Below are 22,740 nucleotides of genomic sequence, written 5' to 3'. Positions count from 1 at the left end.
AACCTGCAGTTTAGTAAATCTAGCCCCAAATGTGTGTTATGTAAAGTCTCATCCTTGGGAATAAATCATAAATTGTTAAAATAAACCATCAGAAAATGATGTCACCTGTGACGGGAGACACCGCCGCACACTCTCCCTAATGGCGTCCTACTGAAACCTCCTGATGACATCCTACAGCCCGTTCAACATTAAATCCAGTGACCCACAACACCTGCGTTGGTTAGAGCACTGTGTGAGAGACGGATTGGTCCTTGGTTCCGTCTTAGTTTCTGACCTTGTCTAATTTTCTGGTTGATTTTCCTGGCTGCTTATCAACAGGACATGTTGGCTCATGTCCCCTTGTCCCAGCTTAGATTTTGTAATCACATATTGTTTAATGACCCTAGCCCTGACATGTCTACGACTAAAGGGACATTAACAAAGACCCTAGTCTTTGATCCATCTATAGCTGCTTGAGCGTGGCGTATTGAAAAGCATTGGTAACATTAAACCTCACCTATAGATTTAAACCTCTCTGATGACAAAACCATCAAGAACAAGTAAGAGTGAGGGGACCTTTTTGTGTTTGAATGTTTTTATTACATGGATATTTATACATATATAAATGCACTTACCTGCATCAAAAGCTCTTGATTGGTAAAAAAAAAAGTCATACCATTGAAAGTATGGGATCCAATTACCGGAACCACTTTTAAAATTACAGTCGTTCGTGGGAGGACTAAATTGGTTGTCTACGACACTTGAATATCATTTGAGTCTTGAGTGCGCCCATCCTACATTTAGCTAGATGTGTCCCCATTCATGTAGCTCCTCCCATCAGTAGTTGCCTCCCCCTCTTGCAGATATTGCCATATTGACGTGTATACGAGTAGGTCCAGGTACTTTGTGAATAGAAGGACACATTAACAGTGAAATAGGTGCATTATGTAACAAAACAGCATATGTATTTATGTTTCTAGTCATTTTATGCAATTTAAAACCCTGTGGTACATCTCAATACAAATATAACGAGGAACGTCTTTAAAGCTGACACAGTGAGGAATATCTTCGGTACATAATTTGACCACAAACATCATTGCGCCTTTCTGTGGAAATACTTTGAGGAGTAGATTTTGCAAACCAATCAGATTCCAGCTCTCATTTTCTAAAATGTACAACATAAATGGTTTCTTAAATTTGATTGGTTGCTCTGGGCAACTGCTCCACTTTTCCTTTTTAAAAGATTCGATAAATCTGCACCTCGTTCTTTGTAAAACATATACTCGGAGAGCTTATAGCAAGGTTTTTCCTTAGGTCCAAAGCAGATTTTGTTTTGGGTTTAAATGCAAAAGCATATTCAGTAGTATGTGTGTTCTAACCCATAGCAACCAATCAGATTCTAGCTGTCATTTCTTTCATTGCAGGTTAGAATATGAAAGCTAAGTTGCGATTGGCTGCTGTGGTTACAGTACACTTGTGTGAATAGCACCATCTTATCAAATAAGCCCCACTGTGTGCAATGTGGAGGGCTGTGGGATTTTATAAATAGATCGCAATTTTATTAGGAAAATGAGAAAGGAGAAAACAGAAGTCTAAGCAGATGCCGATAAGCACCACTTCCATCCGTACACACTCTTCATTATGGTTTCTAAATCCGTACGTTTTAAGGCAGAATATAAAAGGCATCTAATTAAAAACTCCCAGTATCTGAAAAACAAAATACATGAAAATGCATTTAATTAAAAAGGCTGTTTTGTTAATTAGAAGTGGGCTTGTGTTCTTAGTGTGGATTTGCAAGAAGTGCTGCCGTTAATAACTTCTGTAAAATTGATCACATTTGCTGCGTAGATCCAGAGAAACGGCTGGCGACACTCAGTATTCCAGCTGTTGCCGAATTGCATCTCCCGGGAGAGGGTCAAAGCCGTGTTCTTTGTACTGTAGCTGGAGCGGTACAGGAACTAGTGGATATGTCATTGTAAATTACTGTAAATCTAAAATATCTGACTTCACTGAGAAGTCCGTTAGGCAGTAGCCTAACCTTATGCCTCAATACCAACACCAGTCCCTAAAGCCCAAGCTTCATATTAACTAGTAATACCCCATGTTCAACTCCTGATGCTGTAGTTAGCATTCCTTGGGGTATATTTACTAAACGGTGGGTTTGAAAAAATTGATGTTGCCTATAGCAACCAATCAGAAACTAGTTATTATTTAGTACATTCTACAAAATGACAGCTAGAATCTGACTGGTTGCTAGAGGCATCATCTCCACTTTTTCAAACCCGCAGTTTAGTAAATATACCTCCTTGTCTTCCTTTTCTCACGCCAGGATGGTGTTCATGGTCACATGAGTGAACTCCATTTATGTCAATCACCAGAATGCATCATCCAGGCAGTACCTCCGATTTCTTCTATCTCTGCCCCATGATTTCAATGTCTCGCCATGCAACACAAAATCTCATTTTCACATGGGTATGTAAATGAGAAGCTTTCATCAGGAGACACCCAGATCTGCACATTTACTGCAATCTGAAGGAGCAAAAGATTATATATATATATATATATATATATATATATATATATATATATATATATATATATATATATATATATATATATATATATATATAATTTCTTCAGTGGGACGGAATTTCTGATTCATAATTGACTATGTATTTACTAGTAACAGTAATTATGGTCTTCAAGCAAAGTGTACATCCTTACCTAGCACACGTTACATTGTGTTTCTAGCTGTCTCAGTGATGTCTGGAGGCATTGGTCCTGATTCATCTTCAAACACAACCTGCACACAAGTTGCGTTTTTAAACGAGCGCAGAACTTGAGCGTGCGTGCGACTGTATTCGAATCATAGCGGATCTCAAAATACTTTTCCATTTTAATCTGGGCGCAAGTATGCTTTGCCTAAACAGTACTAGTAGTAGGTTAGCAGGCAGAACAGACTGCAGGATATGTCCATGTATATGTGCAATATACATGTACGTATCCTGCACATATACATGTACGTATGTGTGCAATATAAAGTCCTATTAGAATGCAGGTAAAGAAACAAAAAACAAAATTGCCAGCTCATAATACTATAAACTTTTACAAAAATATGTGTTTTAAAAATAGTAGTTTTTTTAAAAAAAACTTTAAATGCATAACTCAGGATTTTCTTAATGCATAATGTACATAAAATGTGTTTATATAATTAATCTCCCATGCATACAAGATGAACTATGTCCAGTGTGCCTTAAAGTGGTCCCGCCGCCCTACACACAATGGAGTCAGCCATATTTTTCTCTGAACCAATGTATAGCGAGGAGTTATACGTCATCAGTTTTCTTAAAGATATTACATTTATAATGAAAAAAATACAGTGACATGAGCAGATACATTATAAATAACACTGTGATATTATGTTTTCTGCAAACAATGGTACTATTGAGTTGACTTCGATTTCCTGTAAATGCTGTTTCATTTGGTAACAGAATCCTCAAGGAATGTAAAAATATTTGTTGTACGCTCTGTGTGTGACTGTTTGCATTGCTAAATCACTTAAGTGTCCCTTGGATAGAGCAAGTAAAACATATCAACTGTAATTATCCTCCCTTATCTCAAATTCTTATCTAATCATTAGTCTGCCATGTAAGAAACACTCAATTTCATTTTCACACCCAAACAGGCAATGACTTAAGTACTGATACGCTGCTTGTATTTGTATCATCACTAGTTACCATATGGTGTGAACCATTTTTTTTCTTTGCATTGTATTGTATTAAAAGGAATGAATATATATATATATATATATATATATATATATATATATATAGTTAACTTGTGCATGATACTCATGCATTCTAGGCAAATCAAGCTACTTAAGGTGTTAAAAAGGTTCTTGTCATCTTCATCGCCACACACACACACGCCGCTAGGCTTTTATATATTAGATAATGCTAAGAATTTAGTAGGTCAGTGTAGTATATAACTCCGCCCAGCAGGTGGCGCTGCAGCTTGAGCACTCTGTCACCCGGTAGTTTTTTCCACACACACACACACACACACACACACACTAACACACGCCGCTAAGCTTTTATATATTACAAGTTAACCTGTGCATGATACTCATGCATTCCAGTTAAATCAAGCTACTTAAGGTGTTAAAAAGGTTCTTGTCATGCATTTGGGCCTAGCCCAGGCCTCCTCAGGGGAAGAGCGTTACTACCCGACGCAAGCGCCCTTTTTTAACGTGGTTTTGTCTACATGTCACCACCTCATCATTTTTCTCCATCACCTCATCCTTCATCTTCATCGCCACATCCTTCATCAAGCTACTTAAGGTGTTAAAAACTCCCCACTGTCACCCCCGGCAACCACCAACCACTCCCAACTGTCACTTCTCCTTCAAGAAATATATAGGTCAGTGTATAACTCTGCCCAGCAGGTGGCGCTGCAGTTTTTTTTTTTTTTTCACACACGCCACTAGACATTTATATAGTAGATATAGATATATATATATATATATATATATATATATATATATATATATATATATATATATATATATATATATATGCACTTTATTTTTCTATATATTGTAAGCAGTTCTTTTTTTGTCATAGAACTGGGTTCCGGCACCTTTTTTCGACGGATTGTCCAAGTTTTAAAAGTAACTTTTGAACATTTGATGTTTTGTCCTCATGGACTTGAATCGCCCTGTCGAGCGTAGCAGGACGGCGGCAAAATCATTAAAGCGATGCATTTGGGCTGCTTGTGTGTGGAGTCCCATGCATGCGTACTTCATCCGCGCTGGTTGTCATGGCACTGCTCGGCTTGTGATTGGTCGTGTGGTCGCGCGCTGAGTGCTTACTGTGGGCGGTGACCGTTATGTTTCGTTACACAACTGACGTGTGTGTGTAGTGTGTACAGTGATTGACTACGTGTAAAAGGTAAATATTTTTTTTTATTTTAAAAATTGTTGATGAATTGAAAATCTTTTTTAAATTTTTAAGTGTGACACCAAATTTAAAAATGAAAAAAAAACCCTAAATACTAATTATTTCTCAACCACTGGTCCTGCTAATAATAAGGCCAGAATATTAACAGACACAATGACAGAACTGAATATATATATTTTTTTAGTAAAAGATTAACAAGATGTGAGTTCCGGCACCTATTTTCTTTCAAAAAAAGCACCGATTGTAGGTATAAGTACTGCAAGCAGGACTGGTGGAGGCTCAGTGTGAAAGGTGACTTTATGTCACTCATTCAGTGTTTTTGGAGCCTCCCTAATGCTTGGTGCCCTAGGAGAATGTCTAGTTTCACCCAATGGTATCTCTGACAATGTCTGCAAATCAGAGAGCCTTCATTGCATGTTTGGATTTAAAGACCTTTTAGAAGTTACACAGGATTCCGTTCTGGAAGGTGTTGTGTGAGACAATGTGTGCCAGTTAGAGATGACACTTCCTCAAGGAAACATTGAACTATTGAGGACAATGAAGGTCATTCACATGCTCCAAAATCACAAACTAACACAAATGCCCCTTATTGTGACATCATGCTCCATTTTTTTCTTTCTTGTGTCAGCTTATACAGGATAAAGGGGTATATTTACTAAACTGCGAGTTTGAAAAAGTGGAGATGTTGCCTCTAGCAACCAATCAGATTCTAGCTGTCATTTTGTAGAATGTACTAAATAAATGATAACTTGGGGCCTGATTCATTAAGGATCTTAACTTAAGAAACTTCTTATTTAAGTATCCTGGACAAAACCATGTTACAATGCAAGGGCTGCAAATTAGTATTCTGTTTTGCACATAACTTAAATACAGTTTTTTTTTTCATGTAGCACCCAAATACTTGATATCTTATTTGTACAGTGAAATTTAAAGTTGATATTTGTGTGCTACATGAAAAAACAGTCAGTATTTAACTTATGTGCAAAACAGAATACTAGTTTGCACCCCTTGTATTGTAACATGATTTTGTCCAGGAGACCTAAATAAGAAGTTTCTTAAGTTAAGATCCGTTATGAATCAGGCCCTAGAATCTGATTGGTTGCTATATAAATATACCCCAGAGTGGGGATTAGCGAGGGAAGATGGAGGTGACTACTGGGGTGCAAAATGTTCTTTACTACTGAACGCGGGCGAGTTGCCTTGTATAGCACCCACATACAAAAAACTGCCCCCTTTCATTTTCCATCCAGGGTTCACTATTGCCCTTGTAGGGCAATTAAATGTTTTGGCCTCACAAAGTCTTTATAATTTGATTTTTGTTCTGCGTCTTCTGCACAATTGTTGTTTAATTTCGATCTGCATGTGTTCGGAATGCCCTGATAAAAATGGGGACTGTCCTGTCTAAATTGGGACAGCTGGGAGGTAAGCAGGGGTAAGCAAACTCCTGCAGAATCTGCTTTTTGACCTGTATCATAAAGTCTGGCAAATATATAAAGTATAATATATTACTAGTATAATTCTTGACTGCCCTAATCAATTCAGTAATTCCTGGAACACACAAATCGCATCTCAGGAACCTTCACAAGCAATTTAGGTGTGAGCGGTTTGCTAATCAAAACTGACTCCACCTCTGTCCCCCTCACCTCTCACCTTTGCCCTTCTCCTGTTCACCCATCATCATCATCATCATCATCACCATTTATTTATATAGCACCACTGATTCCGCAGCGCTGTACAGATAACTCATTCACATCAGTCCCTGCCCCCCTGGGGCTTAAAATCTAAAATCCCTAACACACACACACACACACACACACACAGACAGACATAGAGACAGACAGACATAGAGATAGACAGACATATAGATAGAGAGAGACTAGGGTCAATTTTGATAGCTGCCTAGTATGTTTTTTTGGAGTGTGGGAGGAAACCGCAGCACCCGGAGGAAACCCACACAAACACAGGGAGAACATACAAACTCCACACAGATGAGACCATGGTCGGGAATTGAACTCATGACCCCAGTGCTGTGAGGCAGAAGTGCTAACCACTTAGCCACCGTGCTGATATTCTCCAATGTCTTACGTCCGTGCTCCCCCCCCCCCCCCCCAATGTATTTTCTCTGTACTATTTCCCAACTCTCTGACTTTGTATTGATATTGAAATAAACATATAGAACAAGACATGGGAGCTTCATTTGTCTGTACCTCCAAACTGTCTTGAATTTGGCAGGACGTCCTGAATCACAGACCACAACAGAGATAGGGCTTTCAAGAAAGTGGGAGGCGTTTTTCCCAAAGTGGGCGTTTCTGGATGGAATAGGGTGCGGTTTGGGGGGATGGTGGAAGGGCCTTATTTTGTGATTCTAAGTGTTAGTAGGTATGATGTTTCCGTATCAGTATGGGGAGGTAGTACAATATTTATTATCAGAGCTGTCGTGTAATGTCAATTTTAGGGGTTAGTGGTCCTTTAAATAATGAATTTACTTTAATTACAACCACTCGGCAAAATGAAGACAGTATTTCTAATTCATGAGCGCAGCAGTGGCAGCCGCTGCGTACCTTGTGATAGCACTCTGCGTGTTTTCCCCAGTGTCAAAAGACAAATTTATTCAGCGTGTCAGCGAGATTAGCCGCTTCCTGTTACAGCTACTAAAATGCAGCTTTGAAATATCACAAAGTGACACTTTAATGGCCCCAGAGTCTGGACTCTTCAGAACTCGAAGAGACACAAAGTAATGTCCTGCCGTTTAAAAATGGAAACGGGGATAATGTAAATGTTCAGTGACAAAGTACCTTATACTATTAACGGTAGCGGGAAGTCAGAGTATTGATGGGCAGAGTAGCAGGCAGAGAGCCAGCAGAGGTACAGGCTGCTACAAGTCTACTTTATAAAAGGGTCAATACAATGATCTCCCTTTGAGTAAATTAATGGAAATACTGTGTTACTAATATCCATTACCTGCCTGTTCCTTTTAGTGTATTGTGTGTTCAGTGACTTTACGAGGGCTTGTTTAGTAAAGTGTGTCCTGTAACAATGCAATGTTTCTATATTGTTCTCCTTTAGAACTACGTGCAATTCTTAGACATTATTTCATAAGTCACACAGTGCCTGATTATGCAGTAGGCTGACTATCATCATCATCTATTTATATAGCGCCACTAATTCTGCAGCGCTGTACAGAGAACTCACTCACATAAGTCCCTGCCCCATTGAAGCTTACAATCTAAATCCCCTAACATACACACAGACCGAGATAGACTAAGGGCAATTTAATAACAACCAATAAACCTACCAGTATGATTTTGGAGTGTGGAGGAAACCGGAGCACCCAGAGGAAACCCACACAAACACGGGGAGAACATACAAACTCCACACAGATAAGGCCATGGTCGGGAATTGAACTCATGACCCCAGTGCTGTAAGGCAGAAGTGTTAACCACTTAGCCACCGTGCTGCCCAATTACAATGAGTCATCCTTGGACGGGCACTTGAGGATAAGCGAGTAGGGGAGACCAGCATGGTGACAAGTGCAGGGGTGACAGCCCCCTCCACATCTTCACCCTCAGTAGCGCTTGTTCATGCCTTCGTTTTGCAGTAGAGTTCCAATTTTACAAAGACATGAGTAACAAAGATTGCCCCGACCTTTTAAAGAAACAAGTGGAGCAGCCTTCTGAAAACATGGGAACAAACATTGGTGGAGGGGTGATGAAGGACGCCGGATTTAAATTAAGGACTTGTTTGCTTTTACCTACCACGTATTAGCCTGGCTTGGAAGGCGAGGGGTGCTACGAGCTTATTTGCCTAGGGCGGCCTGAACCCTCAGTCAGACCTTGATCTGACAATCGTTATTTTGGGTCACTTACAAAGAGCACACTCGTGGTCTATCTGTGCATCTGATCATTGTGCTCATTGAGCTTTGGAAAGTGAGACTCAATACTACATCACTGGCAAGTGAAATCGTCATCACTAAGCCCTACTGTCACTCAATATTGTTTTTCTTTCAATGTATTACTCATCTGACACTCATTCATATTTTACATATCTCCTGACAGTAAATGGACATCAGCGATTTGTAATTTGCACTGCACAAAGATAGTATATGCATGTACTATGACACATGTGCATCGGACACTTGTGCCTCCCTATGGCTGGAGAGGCGGAATGAGGGAAGGAAGGGTTTATTGATTGTGAATTCATCTCTGAAGGATCTTGTGAGCATATATTTTTATTTTTAAAAAAAGATTTCTCTCTGACACCTGTAAAGTGGTATTCGCTTAAGGAAGGCTATGGATGTGTCATATATATGGGCAATTAACAGCCACTTCATTCAAATATCTTATTTCACAAAACAAAATAATTTTGTTCACAGATTTTGTATATAGTCAGGTGCAGGCTTCCACTTATTCCACAGCAGTAAGAACGCATTATTCTGTGCAAAACATAGTCACTTTCACATCGCAAGATAAGGAGTGAAGGACTGGTACTTACTGTGTGTTGTAGAGTAGGCTTGTGAAATGCGTTGGGGAAGATGCTGTCACCGTGTGTTATAGAGTAGGCTTGTGAAATGCGTTGGTGAACAGGCTGCTACTATGTGTTGTAGAGTAGGCTTGTGAAATGCGTTGGTGAACAGGCTGCTACTATGTGTTGTAGAGTAGGCTTGTGAAATGCGTTGGTGAAGAGACTGCTACTATGTGTTGTAGAGTAGAATTGTGAAATGCTAGAATACTCTGAGGGTAGTATATACTGGTCATTTGGCCTGTATGATATATGTTCTTTATTTTCTCCTCCAGCCGACCCATTTTATTACCCCTACCCCCGGACCACCCAGATTGTGTATGAAGACCATTGTGGAAGAAAAGTAGCCCGGCTTAGACAACCACGAGATCTGTACGGTGTTTCCTCAACCAGCTTCTTCCAGCTGCCGCGATGGCCGTACGAGTGCCAAGTTCTCAAAAAAAGAATTGAGCACATCGGTAAGTAGCTGGTTGACACTGTTTCTAACAAGAAAAATTATGTCCTGATGTAGTGGAAATTATATAGAGTCTAGTATATACTGTGTGTTAGTGTATTAAAATGCTTTTACCATATAATACAGGCTATAAGTTGTAAAATCTTAATAATATACTGTACAGTATATATTATTTCTTACAATACACTGTCACATTATATTAAGTAAGAAACGCGCAATTCCCCGACACACTGTTGTCGGACAGTAAATAGAGACTAATTAAAACTGCCTTTTATTTGTGATGTCTTCGTTCCAAACATTTGCAAATATACTGTGTGATAAGTGGTGGAACTCACTATTCCGATACTGAATTCTCAACACTGAATTCCCCAACAGCTCAGTATAATCTAATCTAAGGGGTAGGGTTACGGTTAGGGTTAGGATTGCACAGACCCGGCGCTTGAGCAAAACAGAAAACTAATTTTCACCCCTTGTATTGTAACATTGTTTTGTCCAGGAGACTGAAATAAGAAGTTTCCCAAGTTAAGATCCTTAATGAATCAGGCCCTGTGTGATGGTAAGTCAGTATTTCTCCCATGTCGCTGTGTTAGCCTTCAGATTTTTTTATGTCGAGCTAAACAGTGTCAGAGATTTGAGTATCGGAAAATCCTACCACACCAGTGATAAGCCATCTGCACTTTGTGTGGCATTATCATCATCATTATTTCTTAGAATTTACAATCAGTACGCTGCAGTAGCGTGTTACAATAAGCCGTCAGTCTTCGTAGTGTCAAAGATGCCTCTGTGTTGTAAGTATGTGCGTCACGGGATACAAGAAAAGCGGAAGTTGTAATGCTCGATTTCTAGTTTTGCGCAGGTTAACATGCAAAACACCATTGTAATCAGAGTTGTCTTGTTGCAAATGAAAGGTTATTTTTTACTGCTTATTTTTAAGCCTATGAAAAGCTAGTATATTTATTTGTAAGGTATATTGTTTTCCTTACTGTTGTTTAGACGTTTGACAAGCTTGGTTTGTATAAATAGGAAGGTTTGATACCACTCGCCGGACTCTAATTAAATCTGAGGGCACCAACACTCCCCTAATATAACAATACAGTGTAAAGTAGGTTGTCACAGTATTTAAGTCAAACTAAGTGAAAATTAAAGTTATTTTTAAATTCCGTCTGAGAGGCGTTTACTCATAAACATGAAAGTGATAAAGGTGTTTTATAAACCCTTGTGCAACAGTCTCGTCCTTTGGGGAGGGCACTATTTATGAGATTTGGATATTTGAGGATGGGACGGACAGAACTTGCCAGTCCGCCCATACATGTGAGCCTGGCGTTCAGGATGAGCGGCTCTGTCTGCCCGATATGGGCATGTTGGCCGACAGGGTGTTATTTTCACATTGATCTTATTCATTTTCTGTTTGTTCAGAGTGGATCCCCCCTGTTCCAGAACCTATGTACAGGTCTACAGGATTAGAGCAAGAACCTGCTTATATAGACCACATGGAAAGCAAAGTGATCTACCAAGTCCAGGAAAGTGAGTACACCCACAATCAATTCTTGTACCTATCCCGTCTCTCTCCAATTTAATCCAACCTCAGTGCCGCTACAACTCTGCTTCTTTTCTCTCCATCCACTCATTCCTTATTCCAACATCTCTGACCTCATCTCATTTCACACTGCCTTCTGCCCCCTCTCTGCCAGTAACAGGCTCCTGAACTCCCCACTGATAATCACATTATACTCACACCTCCAAGATCTCTCTTGTGCTGCTCATGATCTATGGAACACACGTTCACATTGTCCAGAAGCCTCCAAAGCTTTAAACGCTCCTTAAAAACCCACATGTTCTTTCAAGCCTGCCAGTCTTACTCTTACTCCCTCTCACCCAGTCTCTCTCTGCCCACATACTCACTCCATGTCCTCCGCTACTCCCCCTTTTCTCAGTCTCGCTCCTCCCCATTAGATTGTAAGCTCTCAGCTCTCCTCCTATCGTCTGTCCACTCCTACTTCATTCTTTACACATTCAGTACTATGCTAGGATTGTCCTGTACCTTGCCTACTACAATTTATATATTATGCTTAATTTGCTTCTTGAATATTCTACACTTTGGTTTCATTCTGTAGTTTGTGTCGGGCCTCTACGTTTTTATACTACGATCTATTTCCCCACTATACGGCTTCACAGAATTTAGTAGCCCCATATAAATAAACAATAGTAATGAAATGCTAAATCCTGGCAGATTTTTTTTTTTTTTTCCAATTAATAATCACAGACTCTACTTATATCGCTGTTTGATTAAGATTGAAGATCATTGAAGTGGAGTACAGCACAAACAAACAGCTAATTTATCCATGCACTCAGCAGTGTGCTGTGATGTTCCAATCTTTGTAAGACTAATTTTGTTCATAATTAGAACAGTACTGAACAGGATGAAAGTACAGAGAACGATAAAAGTTTGCTGCAGCTATAGCTGAATGCTTTTGAAAACTATACTCAACGATTAACACTCAGAAGTCTCTCAGGAGTCCAGAAGATCGTCTGGAGAAAGAGGAAACATTTAGCTCACAACATACGTCTACAATTTGGAAGTCTTGGGTAGTGTTTGATCATTATCATTTATTTACATAGCGCCACTAATTCCGCAGCACTGTACAGAGAACTGACTCACATCAGCCCCTGCCCCAAGAGAGCTTACAGTCTAAATTCCCTTATACGCACACAGACTAGCGTCAATTTGATAGCAGCCAATTAATCTACTAGTATGTTTTTGGATTGTGGGAGGAAACCAGAGCACCCGGAGGAAACCCACACAAACACGGGGAGAACATACAAACTCCACACAGATAAGGCCATGGTCGGGAATTGAACTCATGACCCCAGTGCTGTGAGGCAGAAGTGCTAACCACTTAGCCACCGTGCTGCCCAATACCTTATCATGTTACTCATTTTTCTGTGTAGTATCCCCACAAATAATACCTTGTTTATTTAAAAAAACAAAACAAAATCATCTATTTAAAAAAAAAAAAAAAAAAACAACACCATTGGTTTCTTTATAACAGGTGATATGGCAAAGAAAATCTACCCAAAATTGCCCCCAAAATGTGTATAAAATTGCAAGAGTGACTGTAGACCTATTTTTGTGGGTTTTTTTCTTGCTAATCTCCGGCAAGAACCCGTATACATTTATAGGTTTGGTATCAATATACAGCAAAATCAGGATTTATACACACAGTAAAATCATCACTTGCAAATGATAAGGTAAATTTTAGTTTATTTAGCTAGTTTGCACTGTCTTTCCTATAAAGCATAAATGTGTAGACAAGAAATAGGTAGTCCAACAAGGACCTCTGCCACACCGGATGAGAGGGCACTTACCTTTATAGCACAAAAAGAAGATGTACCATAGTTTCCAAAGGTGGCTCAATGGTGGTAAAAAAAAATTGTTTTTCATACATCTAGCACATAAAAGTTTGGAAAGTATTTACATATTATTAATAATATTAATTTATAAGGTGCCACATGACGTCCACAGCGCCGCACAGAGGGTAAACAACAAGACAGAACACAGTATAACAGTACAATACAGAAAACAAACAACACTACAACTATCAACACAGCTACGGGGGTACAAGGGTTATGTTATATTCGGTGCAGGCTGAAATCTGTGCCCATTAGTGTGGGCGCAACTAACAGGTCCAGAGCCACTGACAGAGGGGCGAAGACAATGGAGAAGTGGAAGCAATGGGCAGAGAGCCCCAGGAGGAGGTGTAGCTGGTGAGCAAAAGTTATAGGTAATGAGAACAGGAGGGAAGAGGGCCCTGATCACTAGAGCTTACAATCTAAAGAGAATGGGGAGGCACCATTGTTGTAAAGAGGGGGCTCCAGACACCACTCTGTTCTTTGACAGCTCTCTGTTCTCCTGATTGTCAGTGCTGGAAGACCAGAGCAGCACGGTGGCTCAGTGGTTAGCACTTCTGCCTCACTGCACTTTGATCATGAGTTCAATTCCTGACCTCGGCCTTATCTGTGTGGAGTTTGTATGTTCTTCCCGTGTTTGCGTGGGTTTCCTCCGGGTGCTGTGGTTTTTATTTGTTCGCCACAAGATTTCCGCAGTGCCGTACACAGTACAAACAGTAGAGTATACAGGGTGAAACAGTACACGACAATAAAAAAAAATACCAATACTTCAGAACTCCAGGCAGACTGCTGCAATAAGCACGGAGCAGAAGAACAGGTTAAGAGACAGGAGGGAAGAGGGCCCTGCTCATGTGAGCTTACATCCTAAAGGAGGGTAGACAGAATCAGGCACAAGGGGAGCCAGAAGGGAGAGCGAGTGGTGGAGATGAGGGGTTAAGTAGATGGTTGGTAGGCTATGCGGAAGAGGTGAGTTTTCAGTGCACGTTTGAAGCAGCACAGAGTAGGAGAGAGACAGATGGAACGAGGGAGGTCGTTCCAGTGAAGGGGGGCTGCACGGGAAAAGTATTGGGGCTAGATTTACTAAGCTGCGGGTTTCAAAAAGTGGGGATGTTGCCTATAGCAACCAATCAGATTCTAGCTGTCATTTTGTAGAATGCACTAAATAAATGAGAGCTAGAATATGATTGGTTGCTATAGGCAACATCTCCACTTTTTCAAACCCGCCATTTAGTAAATATACCCCTTGGATTCTGGAGTGGGGAGAAGCTATATAAATGGTGCTATATAAATAAATGATCATGATGATGAACAATGGTTGTCTGGGAAGGGGGTGTGGAGGAAGGGGGGTCTCTTAGTAGTAAAGACTGTCCAAAAGTGCTTTAATTATCTGCTTAAACTTGTACTGGTAATTTCGGATGCTGTGTATATTATTATTATTTTGTATTTATAAGTGGCCATAAAAGGTCTGCAGCACTGTACATAGAGAATACAGTAAAACAATAGAAGGCAAAAAACAGTGTATTATGACATAGGCGCAAGTGGGGGAACAAGGTAGGGCAATCTGATTCTGTACCTGTGATTGTGTGCGCAGCAAACAGGATAAGAGCCATTGACTGAGGATAGAGAGGAAGACACAGGGGAACTGGTGGCTAAAGTAACGAGAAGAGAGAAGAGGGACCTGCTAGTGAGAGCTTACAATCTAACGGGAGAGGTAGGCAAACAGGGTGACGTGGAAGGAATAGGACAGTGTGAAGAGAGGAGAAGGTGAGTGTTAGGAGGAGAGCTGACGGGTTGTACAGACACACGTAATGTTCTTTTTGCGTACAAGTACACAATCTGATCTCTTTGTCCCACAGTCTCACTGACTGTTTTCACTTTGCTGGCTACCACAGATTCACCGTCTATAATCTAGGTAGCCCATACCAGGCCAATTCACTGAAAGGATCAGGAGATATCCCCAAGTCAGACCTGACTGCTGTGCAAGGTTCTTGCAGAGACACCGTTGGTCTACAGACCCAGAGATTGTAAATGTTAATTACTGTTGTGGAAATATAATATCTTGATTTTTAAACACAGAGAACGAAAACATTGTATTACACATGTATATAATATATGAATTGGACACTTTATTCATTTACCCCTGACATTCGTTAATATAATGTTCAAATTGGAATTATCCATGTAACAGTCATAAAATAGTAATACCAAAAGTTGGGAAGCAGACACGACTTTACTTAAATGTTATTAGATTCAATATGTAGATATTTGCTATATTGGATAGAAAGCATTCTGTCCAACCAAAATTCACAGGATGAGCTCAATCATTGGTGAGAACACGTACTGAATTTTAACAATGCAATTAAAATAAACATTCAGCTACGCTTCTGTGTAGTGTAAGGTAGCTACAATTTTGGGCAAATGTACCGGCTGCAGATTGCAAGCTCTTTGGCACATACCGTTTTTATATTCTACATTGCCAAATAAACTCATTCTTTTACAGTGCCCAAGCTAAATATAGAAACCAGCGCTAAACCATCTGCTTTGTATTCGTAATAAGCTCACCCATACCATCCTGTGATGATACTGCACTTAGAAAATGTCTTTACATTTTTATTTTAAGTTGTGGAAAGTATTTCCCTGCAATTCTTTTTACTTTATCTTTTTGAGTCTGATATAAAACAACTTCATAAAAATGCATCTACTAATTTTCACATAGCTCCGTCTTCACAATATGTAGCCGAGACACCAAGAAACTTATATCGCCATAGAGATGTAATGATTTAATTCGGTACCTAGACTGATTAAATTCCGTAGAGTTTCTTATTACCAAAAGACGCGTGTGACTCACGGCACATGTAATTGTTTCGCTGTCACTCTATTTTTGCCTTCCACCCGTCCCTGTTTCTATTTTTAATCTAATCAGTTTTGTTTTTTTTTTGGGGGGGGGGGGGAGGGGGGAAATAATTGCTCTATAAAACGCTCTTTGAAAATGTCACCAATTGTGCGATTCATTGGCTCTCTTTCAGAACTGTGCCTTAATTGCTAATATTTTGAACATCTACAGTATTTTCTGCTAAATTATGAGATAATTCTCCCCGCACAAAGAGCCCTCCTATCATGCTGGGTCTGGCAAGTGGCATTTTCTTTTTCGCAACAAAAAAAAATGTAATAAACATAATTTAACCTGCTCTGAGCGAGACAGGACGAGATGTTAGTACAGAAAGTTAATTGCTTCTCCAGGCTGCACATGTTTATATGTGGGGCTATTAAGTTTTCAAAAATATTCAACTTTATGTATGTGCAGAACATTAACAAAGGACAAAAGCTACAGCTGCTACGCAGCCATGTGCCTCAAATTGCGCAAGTGCACCTAGATTTCTGGCAAGGTGCGTGGTTTTACGGAGCAAGATGATGACATTTGCAGAGGTCTGGAACTTTGCAAAGTGAAGTGGGAGGACGGAAGGGGGCGGTTTGCAGTAAATCATGCTTATTTGGTTCCGCCCACTGTGATGTAATGGCGCCAAAGCGTAATTTTTGGGGGGAGGGGTAAAATGACTAGATTCACCGCGAGTCATCATCATCTATTTATTTATATAGCTCATTCACATCAGTCCCTGCTCCAAGAGAGCTTACAGTCTAAATTCCCTAACATACACGCACAGACCGAGAGAGACTAGGGTTAATTTAATAGCAGCCAATTAACCTACCAGTATGTTTTTGGAGTGTGGGAAGAAACCGGAGCACCCAGAGGAAACTCACACAAACATGGGGAGAACATACAAACTCCACAGTTGCGTCATGGAGGCTCCCATCCTGCCCATTTCACTAGCAAGCGGGCAGGATGTTGGAGAACGGCTTGCTCTCCCGAGAGTCCAGGAGACCTACCCGGAATTTGGGAGTCTCCCGGACAGTCCAGGAGAGAATGCAAGTATGTTTTAAAGAGAAGTGTGGAAATGAGATTTAATTTTGCAGAGTGAGATTCACACACACAAATTTGAAACAAAACAGTGCTAATGGCCACACTGTCTCATAATTAATTTAAGCCATAAGTGAGACTAAAACAAACAATATTTTAGGAGACAATTGAAAATACTCTACTGTCACTTTATTCCTTTTGGTTTTTTTCTGTTCGTCAATTTCCTTGTCTTTCCGTTTGTCTAAGTGTCCTGCACTCTCTCATATCTTATTCCAATTTCTTTGCCTCTTTACCAGTTTTCTTTATCTGTTACCTCGTTTTCTAACTAAGGATATTCACCGTCATGTCCACAAACATTTCTCCCTCTTATATTACAAACTGATAGGGTTCCCAGTATGAACATCACGGAGTGTAGTGTAAATGAAACAAAGTGTCTTTATTTTACACACAGGTCACACAGGTAGAAAATAGATGCAGTCAAAGGATAAACTACTAGCACAAGTCCTTAACAGGAAAAGGAAAACAGGATTGCCAGGTTTAGCTTAGGAAGCAGGATATTCTGGATAAGAGGCACAAATGGAGAACTGCAGGTACAGTAACCCAGGATTACCAGATTTATCTGAGAAGTAGTAGTTACTGGAGACCAGGCACAATAAGATAGTTGCAGGTACAGGATACGGGAATGTCCAGGTTTAGCTAAGAAGTAGTAGTTACTGGAGAACAGGCACAATAGGATAGCTGGAGGTACAGGATACCGGAATGACCAGGTTCACCTGTGGTAGCAGTAGACTCTGAATGGTCCGGGGAAGAATCAGACTGGAGGAAGGCAAGCCAGGGTCAAAAGTTAGAAGGTCCACAACAATACCAGGGGATTAACAGGTGTGTTGGAAAAGGCAGTCTTTTAAAAGCCAGACGCAGGTGATCAGGATACAAAACTAATGATGAGAGTTTAAACCCCTCACAGGCATAGGCAAAGCATCATCCACAGGCAGATCGTAACACAAACCCTTTACTTTCTATTTTGTCTCCCCATCCTCCCTTCTTTATTCTCAAATAGCCCTTAGTTTTCTCTTTCGGTTTTCTTCTTTCTCATATTTCTGTATCATTTTCCCGCCCCACATTTCACTGCCCTTTATATTTCTCTAACATTTCTGTATCTTTTCCTTCCTCGCGCATTTCTGTCCTTACATTTGTCTCACATTTCTGTAACATTTTAATTTCTCGCATAACTTTGTCCTTTTGCTTTTCTCTCACATTTCTCAACTGTTCACATTTCTGTAACATTTCTGTATCCTCCAAATTACTCTCACATTCATGTGTCTTAGTGCTTTTCTGTTTCATTTCTCTATCCAACCTACTTCTCTCACATTTCTCTTCTTTTCACATTTCTCTAACATTTATGTATCCTCCTTAATGAAAGGAGTGAAACTGATGTGGTATTATAAAAGATGAATAATTATCCGTGGATCACTTATCTGTTTCTGGTTCTACAGTGCTATTGCAATTTGGAGATTTTATTGCCTCTCTCCGCACACCGAAACATATTGCTATCGCGCATTGACATCTCTTGAGTAGGAGCGCAATTGACTGTAGTTAGACATCGAATTTTGAGTGTAAGCTTTCATGAGCAGGGCCCGTATCCTTCTTGTAGCCCCTGCCCTTCCCCACCCTTGTTACCTGTGGCTACCTTTGCCTTCCTCGTAATTCCCCTGAAATTGTCCTTTGCAATATGACTTGACTTGTGTTACCCATCTTGTCTTCCTACTTGTACTTTTGTTCCCCACAGTTCTATTTGTGCTATGTACATTTTTGTGAACTTTTGTTTCTTTGCGTGAACTGTTTACCTTGTTTGTACTATCACTACGTACGGCACTGCAGAACGTTGTGGCGCTCTAAATTATAATAATAATAAAAATAATACTTCCTACAGAATCTCTCAGAATGTGGCTCATCTGTAAATGTAAGCTACGTTGTGCTACACGTTTGTAGGTCACGCTGATTGTAGATTGTGATTGGAATACTCATGAGATTGACTTTTTTCCTTTTTATGCTCATTTTATTTTGTGTTTGGCTCTGTGAAAAGCCATCCTGTAACCCATAGTTCTCACGTCTTTTTGCTTTTTTCAATTTCCTGTCTGCTGTTTACGCCAGGATTTCATTAACGTTCTGTCAGTCTAATCCAGTCCATGCCCCTAATTCAAGTCCCTCTTATCTCTGCCTCCTCTTTTTATAATTAGTCCCCTCTCTTGGGGATTATCTACCATCAATAACATACACAGATTCTGCTTTGTGACTCCCCCTTCCCTTTTGTTTTTGTCTATTCATCATCAATTTTCTTGTCCTTCCATCCGTCTGCCTGTTCTACACTCAATCATATCTTAATCCAATCTTTTGCCTCTTTTTCAGTTTTCTTTATCTGTTACCTCTTTACCTAGCCAAGGGTATTCTGTTTCACCTTCATGGTCTTTTAGCTGGCCACAAACATTAAAATATAGACCAGTCTACCACAGATTTCTCTCTTATACTCCCAGACCCTTTGTTTTCTGTTTTGTCTCCCCTGTTCTCCCTTTGTCATTTCAGTGTCCTCAACACTTCATTCGCATTTCTCCATATTTTTTTTTTTATCATCACTCTCTCCTCCAAATTCCTCTCACATATCCTCCTGCTGTCTCTCACATTTCTGTATCCTCCTGCTGTCTCTCACATTTCTGTATCCTCCTGCTGTCTCTCACATTTCTGTATCTTCCTGCTGTATCTCACATTTCTGTATCTTCCTGCTGTATCTCACATTTCTGTATCCTCCTGATGTCTCTCACATTTCAGGAGCCTCCTGCTGTGTCTCACTTTTCTGTATCCTCCTGCTGTCTCTCACATTTCTGTATCTTCCTGCTGTCTCTCACATTTCTGTATCCTCCTGCTGTCTCTCACATTTCTGTATCCTCCTGCTGCCTCTCACATTTCTCTATCTTCCTGTTGTCTATCACATTTCTCTATCTTCCTGCTGTCTCTCACTTTTCTGTATCCTCCTGCTGTCTCTCACATTTTTGTATCCTGTTCTGCCTCACATTTCTGTATCCTCCTGCTGTCTCTCACATTTCTGTATCCTCCTGCTACCTGACATTTCTGTATCCTGCTTTCTCTCACATTTCTGTATCCTCCTGCTTTCTCTCACATTTATGTATCCCCCTGCTTTCTCTCCACATTTCTGTATCCTGCTTTCTCTCACATTTCTGTATAATCCTACTGTCTCTCACATTTCTGTATCCTCTTCTGCCTCACATTTATATATCCTCGTGCTTTCTCTCACATTTCTGTATCCTCCTGCTGCCTCACTTTTCTGTATCCTCCTGCTTTCTCTCACATTTCTGTATCCTCCTGCTGTCTCTCACTTTTCTGGAGCCTCCTGCTGTCTCTCACATTTCTGGAGCCTCCTGCTGTCTCTCACATTTCTGGAGCCTCCTGCTGTCTCTCACATTTCTGGAGCCTCCTGCTGTCTCTCACATTTCTGGAGCCTCCTGCTGTCTCTCACATTTCTGGAGCCTCCTGCTGTCTCTCACATTTCTGGAGCCTCCTGCTGTCTCACATTTCTGGAGCCTCCTGCTTTCTCTCACATTTCTGGAGCCTCCTGCTTTCTCTCACATTTCTGGAGCCTCCTGCTTTCTCTCACATTTCTGTGTCCTTCTGCTTTGACTCACAATTCTGTATTTCTCCTGTTTTATTTGGCCCCTTCCTATTAGTTTGTTTTCTCACATCTCTCTGATTTTGCTTGTTTTTTTCCCATTTAATCCCTAACAGGGTGTAAGGAATCATACTTCATGTGCTCCCGCGTGGGTGGGAATGGCAGCCCCCTGCAGTCCGAGTCTGCGCACAGTTGTGAAGATTCTGACACTACGTTGGTATTTGAATCTCGATTCGAGAGCGGGAACCTGCAGAAGGTGGTCCAGGTGTAAGCATCCGTCCTGACATCATTATTCTCTTCTTTTCCCCTGCAGTTTTATCATTTACATCAGGGGTGTCCAACCTTTTAGCTTCCCTGGGCCACATTAGCAGACGATGAGTTGGTTTGGGCCGCACATAAGATACACTAACGATAACGATAGCTGATCATCCAAAAAGCCATAGAAAACATAGTTAACATATATATATATATATATATATATATATATATATATATAGATATAGATATAGATATAGATATCACTTTTTTTTTCAAAACCCCCTATACTTACCTTTCAATCGCCCTGTTCAAAAAAATCCTCTCTAGTTATTATACTATAATCACTTTTTGTATTGTTTCGATGCAATATCATTTAAGCCAGGCATTGTATATCAGGGTGCCCTGACCAGGCCTGCGGGACCTGACATATACACCACTGTGACCCCAAATTGTAACCTGTTTTGATAATTACACCACTATGTTAGTTAAGGGATAACAACTTATAATGGGCCAAAGAGAATAATATATAATGCCCCATTAGTAATACAAGTAGAAGTATGTAGCAGGGAGATTAGGTCCATGATGCTCCAGGACCAGGTGACTTTTATTCACTGGTCAGCGTCCCTTGAAATAATAAAAAAAATCCCCCTTAACTTACCTTTTAATCGGTTTATTCTCCTGTCCTCTTCTCTTCTTTTCTCCAATTCTGTGCTGCTGATTGTTCTTCTCGTGCGGGTGTCTCCTCTGTGCTGCGCATCGCAATGGATGACATCATGCCCCACATTCACTGCGAGCGCCGCACGGAGGAGGAGACAAGGGAGGGAGCCGGAGTACCAGCTGATGTGACCGCAAGGTAAGTAGTTTCTTTTCTTTTTTTTTTTTTTTGCAGGATTTTTTTTTTTTCCATTAAGAGCGCTGCCCCCTTGCCACAACCAAAACTCCTTCTGGGCCACATTTACAGGCGTGCTGGGCCGCATGCGGTTGGACAACCCTGATTTACATGATACATTCTTTAATGAAGCTTGGATGTTTATCTTTTCAATCTTTTTATAACCAAATCTTCTATCTAACTCCCTTATGTGATTTTCAGTCATGTCTTTATATCATTAGACAAAGTCATTCATTTTTCTACCCTTGGGATAGGGCACAAAGTCAATACCTGGAGCACAGCAGAGCAGTGTCGTATCCAAGGGTAACAACAACAAACATCTAACAATACATAAAACATGCTGAAAAGGCTAAATAGAAAAAAGCAATGCACAGTCAATGTAGTTTTGGATGGAGTGAGGTGAGATCAGTCAAATAGCAGAAATCTGATTTACCTGCTCTGTCTCGATCCCCCAATTCAGTGGGTCCAACGATGTCTCTAATGGTCCTCGAAATACCGACAGAGCAGGTAAAGAAGATGGTGTTAATATATTGTCCCACCAGTTTTGGGTGGGATTACTTATTAAAGTCGTCTGAAGGTGGATATCCATTAAACTGACAATGTTCTAGTCCATGTTTAGTTTGTTTGCATGACAATAAGAATTGGACACAAAAGCCACAATATACATGTCCGAACTGTTAA

General features: G+C 40.3%; 1 protein-coding gene across 3 annotated transcripts in view; it reads left to right on the top strand.

Moving 5' to 3' along the window:
- The window catches only part of AGBL3 (AGBL carboxypeptidase 3), an 82,303-nt gene that overhangs the window by 21,913 nt on the left and 37,650 nt on the right, over nucleotides 1-22,740 (top strand). For all 3 annotated transcript variants that reach the window (XM_075210431.1, XM_075210430.1, XM_075210432.1), the window contains exons 4-6: nucleotides 9,731-9,913; nucleotides 11,326-11,433; nucleotides 21,029-21,179. In XM_075210431.1, the coding sequence (XP_075066532.1) occupies nucleotides 9,731-9,913; nucleotides 11,326-11,433; nucleotides 21,029-21,179 (442 nt within the window). The remainder of the gene's footprint in view (nucleotides 1-9,730; nucleotides 9,914-11,325; nucleotides 11,434-21,028; nucleotides 21,180-22,740) is intronic.

The sequence above is a fragment of the Mixophyes fleayi genome, chromosome 4 (assembly GCF_038048845.1).
Source record: "Mixophyes fleayi isolate aMixFle1 chromosome 4, aMixFle1.hap1, whole genome shotgun sequence".
Lineage (NCBI taxonomy): Eukaryota > Metazoa > Chordata > Amphibia > Anura > Limnodynastidae > Mixophyes > Mixophyes fleayi.
Note: the sequence above shows the minus strand (reverse complement) of the source record. Positions and strands in the feature narration are given on the sequence as shown.